General features: G+C 51.4%; 1 protein-coding gene across 1 annotated transcript in view; it reads left to right on the top strand.

Annotated features, from left to right (window-relative positions):
• Positions 1-1581: 1581 nt before the first annotated feature.
• crybg2 (crystallin beta-gamma domain containing 2) overlaps positions 1582-8146 on the top strand; it is a 32197-nt gene continuing 25632 nt past the window's right edge. The window contains exons 1-3 of the mRNA XM_072371107.1: positions 1582-1776; positions 2929-3084; positions 3892-5972. Of these exons, the coding sequence (XP_072227208.1) occupies positions 1582-1776; positions 2929-3084; positions 3892-5972 (2432 nt within the window). The remainder of the gene's footprint in view (positions 1777-2928; positions 3085-3891; positions 5973-8146) is intronic.

The raw sequence follows: 8146 nt of genomic DNA, 5'->3' as shown, positions 1-8146 counted from the left end.
ACCTGAACACCTCTGGAAGTCTGAGGGCCTGCTTTAAAGAGCCTTCATCCTTCTGTTGGGCTTCAACCGAAGATGGCCGTGAGATCTTTGGTTGGTGTGTAAACACAGGTCTCATCTTCTGATGTGGGGACAGTTTCTACCAGAAACAGCGCCGTGTTTATACCGTCTGATTCCTGCCTTCGGGTCAGAAAAGGTCATTCCTGACAGAGTGAACACAGCAAGGTGCTCTGTGGCTTAGCTCCGTGTTTCATGGTGTAGAGTAAAGCCAGCGAGGCACAGAGCTGTGTGTGCTCTGCTGCACCTTCAGCAGAACCTGGAGGTTCTGACAGGCTCAGAATTTAAAGCCTGAACAGTCAGGACCACACAGAGACTGGGTCAGAACCAGCTGAGGGAATATCTGGTGATATTCTGCACACAGAGCTGTGTGTGCTCTGGCTCCCATTATTGCTGAAGCCGGTCCCACCCTCAGACTGGACCATAAATGAATTCTAAATATTTATTACGCAGCGCTCTGTTTAGCTGATGGTTGGCGTAGTTTTTACTCCTCTGAGAGGGCAGCTGAGAGGGCAGCTCATCTCTAATCTGTTGGTCTGCAGCTGAAAAACGGTTAAATACGTCACTGCAGACTCCAGCCCTAAATCTAAACGTGTCGAACCTCATTCTCGTACTTTTACTCCTAACCCAACCATTTGTGAGTGAGAGCGAAGTAAAAAGAGTGAAAGCCTCCACTTCCCTAAGACAACTGTCATGGCCAGGTTACCCATAATGCAACCTGCTGAAAGCAGAAGGCTCAGCCAGCAGGAATTCATTTGGATGGAACCTCGTTGCATATTTCAGTGACTTAGAAGCTTTATTATTTATGAGATTAATCGAAACTTTAAAAAGTGAAGTTTGTGAATTAGAGTAACTTCATCATTTTCCCAGTGAGTGTTTGTAAAAGGAGCCGCATGCTGCTGTTTCTGCATTCAGGGGGTGAAAACATCCTCACTCACACTGGTGTTGGACTGTCTCCTTCAGAGCTGCTGAGTCCAGTAACCCTGCAGAGGACGGAGAGGCCGAGCACATCGCCTCGCTCAAGAAGTCGTCGTCTGCCTATGGCACCACACCCGGGGCAAAGGTCAGTGAAGCTCCCTTCCAGTCCTGTTTTCAGCTGCTCCAAGTGGGCCCACTTACCTGTTTCTGGAGAGAATTAATCAGAGGCAACAAAGAGACCAAAGGTCAGCCCGGAGGAGCTGGGAGGAGGCTGGTGTATCTGTCCATAGGACCACTGTAAGCTGAACACTCCACAGAGCTGGAGTGGTCCGTAAAAACAGCTTCCAGCTGTTCTTGTTGGGCTCAGCCAATAACTTTGGACTGAAAGGCCCCCTGAGGATGTGATTGGCTGGAGGACATTCTCTAAAAGACCCTGCTTCCTGGAACAGGTTTCTGTAGTTCAACAACCTTCAGGGAGAATTCTGCTGCTGTGGGATCCTCTCTTCTTCCAGCTGTGGTTCACTGAGCCCTGTGGGGGTCTCTCTGCTTACCTGCACCCACAGAAACAACTCGAAGCAGTTTGTAATGACAGGCTTAGTCCTGCTAAACATGATGGGCTCCAGAGCTGGCTTCATGTCAGGTTCCACACTCGTCCTGCTCGGCTGGATGATGTCGTGCTGTAGTCTTCCTGCTCTGCAGAGCTGCTGCAGGCTGGGAGTCCCTCTGCACCCACAGACCACATGTGAGTCTCCTCTTGGTTCGCCTGCTGTCTGTGCCACAGAAGCTCTGGCAGACACGCCTGAGGTGGCTTTAAGCAGGTTTCAGTGGCAGCTGGAATGAACCATCAGAAGAGATTTCAACATGTCGGTCTTCCTGTTTGTGCTACTTTAACCCGACAGTCTGATCCCCAAGTTCATGCCAAGTCAGCCTAAAATAAGACTTCTGGATTCCACATGCATCACATGACGGGGGAAGGTTGTTTGGCGCCACCTGTGGTTAAAACTGTGAACTGTTCCTAAAACCTGAGCAGTCGAAACAAGGAGCGTGACCTGAGACCTGCAGCCTCAAAAAGATTTGGTAAAGTGTGTTAAATGTGCAACATTTCCATTCGGCATCCAGACTTTGCACACACTCGACTGTCCTCGTGTCTTAGCTCCTCCCACCAGAGAGGCGAGCTCAGACTCTGTTGAACCAGACGTGACCTCAGAGCATCATTTCAAACCGTCATCAGTTAAATGTGACACCGCTGGAGGTCTTTAAAGGTGTCTGTGACCACCTTTAGTTCAGTTTCCACCGTGTGATTAATGTTCAGCGCCCCCTTCAGGCGTCACTGACACAGAACAGGCTGCAGCCTCCTGTCCTCAGGTAGAAAACCTTTGGTCAGGACTGATTTGTGGGTCGCAGGCTGAGCTCAGACAGATGAGCTTTCAGCAGCTGGAGGGAATCTGAGCAGGACCACCAGGTAGAAACCTGAAGCTTCAGTCTGCTTTTAATGAGCTTTGGACGAAGCTGTAGCTGTAGATGTGTCCGTTGGGTTTTCTTTGTCTTCAGCTTCGTGTGAGGAAGGAAGAGAATTCCCCAGAGATGATTATAAGGAAAGCTGCTCATCATGAAAGTATTCAGACTACAGATACCTTATCAAATCATGTTGGACCAGTCCTTCATTTCTTTGAGGGTGGGGCAGCTTTAACCTGGAATGAAGTGAGGGTGTTGGTTCTTTTGTTCTGCTCATTCCTATCACCTCCAGCAGCTGTTCTCTCTGATGAAACCATGAGGTCAAAGGTTTAATGTGTCACATGCACTGTACATCAGCTGTGAAAAATGTGTGAAAGGATTATAGCTCCAACATGGCAAAATCAGCATTTATTAATCACAATACCTGGAAGTTCTGATAGTTTCAGTAATATAGTCTTGTTCTGTTTGTCATCTGCCTTCTTCCTGGTTTCTTCCTCTCAGGACAAAAGGTTCAGCTACTCTGAGTTGGACCTCCGGAAGCCCAAAAGGTTTGCTACTTTCTCCTTTGGCCTGAGAAAGAGGAAGAAGAGGGACGAGGAGAACATCTCAAAGAGCACGTGTGGCCTCCACAGCTCGGGCATCGAAGAGTTTGATGAGGTAACAAACCGTGTAGAAAACTGAGGCTGTTTACAGAAATCATCCCAAAGGTCAAAGGTCAAAGGTGTCTGAACCTGAGCAGCTTTTTAAAGTCAGGAGTATAAATGTTCACTAAGTTTTCTCAGCCTATAAACATCATCAGAGGGCGAAACGTTCAGGTGCTGCGGCACATTAAATGATTCACCCTGATGTTCATCACCCTTTAAACGATGACATCACACCGTATCTTTCATCATCCTCCTCAAACGTATTATTCTGATGTTTTCTGAGTTCAACAGAGACAACTCGGTCCATGATTCATTAAACATGTAAATGAAATGAATGCGTTTTTTATTCTGTGGCAGTTCAGAACATTTTCCAGCCAAAGGCTCAGCGTGTCGGAGGCATTAACATTTAGCAGCTGCTCACGTGGAAAAGAAAGTCCACCTTCTGTCATTTCTGCAGTTTTCTCCAAACGTGCTCAGGCTGCTTTTTACTGAGCGTGTTGCAACTGTTCTGGGGATTCAGCCTTTATCAGGACATAATGAAAGTCTTTAAATGAGGTGAACAATAACCATGAATTCAAGCTACTGCGGCTGAAGCTGCTGGATCAGGGGGTTCACTTAGAGTTTTAGCAGCTGCTGCGGACCACATGACTTTCATTATGTCCTGATATCTAAAACCTGAGAACTGAGAGAGGATGGACTTTTTCTCATGACTGCAGCTGCCTGCCTGAAAGCTAAAAGCCTTCACTGGAACCAGTTTTTGGTTTGTAACCAGAAAGAATGAGTTTTTGTGAAATCTGAAACGGTGAATGATCTTCCACAGAGTCCTGTGCACCTCAGTCAGATGGACCTGGATCAGACCGACACAAGGATGCAGTTCAGCTTGTCTCAGCCAGAACTTGATACCAGCATGACGTTTGACATCCCGTCTCCTCCTCCTGTGGCTCCAAACCAGTCAGAGTCATACTTCACCCTCCCTGAGCAGCTGTACTTCCCGGTCAGCCCCCGAGCAGAACCTAAGGGGCCTCTAACTAACTGTTATCATGAGGAAATGCTGAGAGCACCAATCGCTTCCATTCCTGAGCTGCAGCTGGAAGGTTCGGTCCTGTCAGAGGAGACTGAGAGCGGTTCTGTTCAGCCCAACTCGCCCAGCGGGGCAGCCGGCCTCCCCAGTGGGCTCCCAGCGGCCGAGCTCGACACCTCTGGCCCCACAGCTGCTGACGGCGGTGTGGACGGCGTCCCCCGGCAGTCTGACGGCGGTGTGGACGGCGTCCCCCGGCAGTCTGACGGCGGTGTGGACGGCGTCCCCCGGCAGTCTGACGGCGGTGTGGACGGCGTCCCCCGGCAGTCTGATGGCGGTGTGGACGGCGTCTCCCGGCAGTCTGACTGCGGCGCTTCCTCACCGGGTCACACAGCCGACACCGAGCCCTGCGTGGCGGCTGTTTCTGCTCCTCCCAGTCAGCGCTTCGCTCTCACAGCTGCCGTCCGTCAGCAGGCTTCAGCTCCCCCCACGGAGAGCTCCACTCCCCACACTGTGGCCTCCACCTCCACCTCCACCGTCAGCCAGGAAGCAGTTTATGGAGCTCTGTACGACTCACTTTTCCCTCAGAGTTTCCCCTCAGAGTCTTCGCTTTCAGACCCTCCTCCGGTCGCCATCATACATCCTGCCCCCAGAACAGAACCGCTCCGTAAGTTTAAAGTTACTGACTGCCACCAGCCGTCTCCACAGGACGCTGCCTCCTCCTCCCGTGGTGACAGAAAGACAGATTTCACCGGAGCAGTTTCCTCCAACCAGCCTGCTGAGACCCAGCACAGCGGGAGCAGACCTCCCTCAGAACTGGAACCTGTCCCTGTTCATGGCGGCAGTCAAAGCAGCGCTCCTCCTGTTTCTGACTGTGTAACGGACGATCAGGTTACCAGCTCCAAACGCACAGCGGTCCTCGTCAGACGGCTGGTCACAGAGACTACACCCAGTTTCTCTGAGCCTTCCGCACAGATGGAGCAGAGCGACAGACCTCTGAGTCCAGCATACCTGAGCGTGGGCTCAGACGAGGGCAGCGCCATGGAGCTTTACTTCAGCGCTCAGGAGGACACTGCAGAGGAGAGCGAGGCCGAGGAGATGTTCTCTGTGGATGAAACTAAAGAAACCAATGTGGTGGACTGTCGGAAAGAGACGGTGCTGCAGGGGGAGGGCTCAGAGGGAGGGGTGGGGGGTCTGGGTGTTGAAATGCAGCCTCAGGGAGACAGCAGAGAAGTCATGGAGGAAGGTCAAAATGAAGTACGACAGCAAGCAGGAGGTCAGAGGTCAGAGGATCCGCTGCAGGGGGGGGGGTGTAAGGTTCAAGAAGGCAGGGAAGAGAAAGAAGCAACCACAGCACAGGTGGAAGGAGGGAGGGTGGAGGGGAGGAGGAATGAGTTTCTGGTCCCACCGGTTCAGCTGAAAAGGCTTATGGAATGTGATTCTGCTCCACCCACCGCTGAGCTGCAGGGGGAGGGTCCCGAGAGAAATCAGACCCCACAAACAGAAGGAGAGAACCAAGCCTCCAGCCTGCCGGGTGGGATTCTGCCTCCCAGCCACATCAGGACTCCTGAAGCAATGCGAGGCAGCGACAGAGGAGAGGAGGCGGCGAGCACGGGGGGTTCAGCTGCAGCAGGCGGCAGCATCCACACCAAAACTCTGCTAACACACAGCATTCCTGAGTGGGCGGGCACAATCCCCACAGCCAGCGAACGCATCACGGCTCCACGCAGCCCCGAGTGGGCGGGGACCGGCGCTGAAAGAAATGCCGTGATGCAACAACAGGTGTCAGTCGAGCCGTCTGACCCGACCGCAGTCGCACAGCGTCCTGAAGGAGAAGCTGCAGCCCTGCTCCCAGCAGAGACCACCCCCCACCCGGGTTACAGGTGAGTGACCCGAGAGCTGCCGGCGCCGCAGGAGTCTCTGCCAGCTGAGTGTGTTTAAAGGACGCGGGTCACCTTAGATTTACTGCCTCCACGTGCTCACCTGGTGGAGCTCTGACAGGTGGAGGCTTCGTGCTCTGAGAGGTGGATGTGTCACCAGCACACCTTCCTGCAGGTACAGGAGGTGATTCCCTCCCCGGCTGAAGCTTTCAGGGCTGATTACTGGGGACACCGTGGCTTTAACTGTATAAAATGCTGATTCATGTCCTGATTGATCAGGTATAGATTAGTAATCAGAGTTAATCGGACCGGTTCAGCGTTTGATCCCCAGCTCACAGATTTCTGAGCTGTAACTCGTGTTTTCTTCCATATGAGCAGATTTCCAGCAGAACTGTGGGATTTACGCTTCATACCTGAACATGTTGTAGCAGCTGCAGCCAAACATCTGGATTCCCTGAATGAACTAAGCTTCAGGCACAGTTAGAAACTGGGAAGAACGCTGAACCCAACTGAGTGACGTCTTTAACCCCAAAGACAAATCTGAGCGTCCTTTGAAAACCAGTTTCCTGAAAATCCTTCAGGCCCAAAAAGAGCTAAAGTCAGCAGTTTCTGTTTAAATGTTCATCTGCATTTCTGAGAGGAATCATTAACCATGTGTGGGTCAGAGTGATAATCAGGATGGGATCAGGATTATTCACTGATTTGAGTTGTTAGAACTCTGCTTCCATCCACACTGAGCTACTTTCCTGCTTCTTCTCCTCAGAACCAAGCAGCTGATCCAGTTCAGATGAGTCCATCTCTGGGAAGAAGCAGGAGTGAAATAAAGCTCCACTTTGTGTTTGCATGATTGAAACCTGCAGAAAGCAGAGTCGGTGCTGGTTTATGTCGCTCCGTCCACGTTAACAACCTCTGGACTCTTTGGTTGAGTGAATCTTTTTCTGATGACAGCAGGATCTGCTCTCAGCTCAGGACCCACGGTGGCATCATGCTAAGGTTGTTCCACGCTTGTGTTTGAGCTGTTTGTCGCTCTGAGGGCATCAGATTTAGTCCCGTCAGAGCGACTGAAACCACAAGGTGGCAGCAGAACCAGACGTTTGTGTGCACTGGATTAGCTGCAAACATCAGACTCCATAACATCAGCAGGTCAGGTGACTTTAACCCCTAACCCTGCTCCTATTGAATGGGTGGGAACTGAAACCAGCTGTTCAGGATCAAAGAAGGAGTTCCTTCTCCAACACCTCCCCGTGACCTCTTACACCTAAACAATGCTCAGCCACACCTGAGGCACATTCTTCCTCTGTGGTGGAGCTGCTCTGAGGACACTGGGGTACAGTTCCCTCCCCAGCTCTGATATCTGCTGAGAGATAAAGCTGCGCCTCCTCCCTGCTGAGCTGAGGTAAAGTTAGGCTGACCGCAGGCGCATGCTTTCTCCCTCTAAGGTGCAGCAGCAAAGGCTCCCTCTGCTGTCTCTGACCAGGCATTGTTGTTGCTCTGTGGAAGAGCAAATGTTCTGCCTGGCAGCCATGTTGGAGACGCTTCAGGGTAGATGCTTTAAAGCAAACTGAATGCAACCTGCTTCTTGTGGTGGCCGCTCCTCTCTGAGGAACACAACACTGAGATAACATTTTGTGAAGCGCTCATCCTCCGTCTGCACAGCCGCTGACTTTAAGACTGCAGCTTATTGTAGTCCAGGACATAGACGGCTCCGTCTGCTGACATCGGGTCGAATTACAGAACAGAATTCTGTTTTCAGTCGTGAATGCTGTTCAGAAAGTTTAGGAAGCGCTCGGGCTCCACAGGAGTGGCTCCTGATGGAGGCGAGGGGTTAACAGGAGGGAGGCAGGGGAGGATGAGCTGGAAGTCTCTGCTGACAGGGGCAGTAAAGCTGAGCATGACTTCTGTCAGCTAAAGAATTAAAGCCCCTCCTCAGTCCTGCTGAGTGAGTTCCAAGGTGTTTGACATTCTGACTGCGTGTAATGATGCTGTCAGAGAGTCTGTCACACATGGGTAGAAGACAAAGGATGAAGGTGATCAGCCTTAAGCTCAGCGAGCTGCTCGACTGCATTCCCACCAGCTCACAGCCACGTTTCTGTCTGTGATTTGGGTTCAGAGATGCTTTTCTTCGTTTGTTCCTCTCACAGCAGAGAAATGCTTTTCCTCTTGTTGGTGATGTGAGT

Source organism: Leuresthes tenuis, unplaced genomic scaffold (assembly GCF_036924035.1).
Source record: "Leuresthes tenuis unplaced genomic scaffold, fLeuTen1.0.hap1 SCAF_18, whole genome shotgun sequence".
Classification (NCBI taxonomy): domain Eukaryota; kingdom Metazoa; phylum Chordata; class Actinopteri; order Atheriniformes; family Atherinopsidae; genus Leuresthes; species Leuresthes tenuis.
Note: the sequence above shows the minus strand (reverse complement) of the source record. Positions and strands in the feature narration are given on the sequence as shown.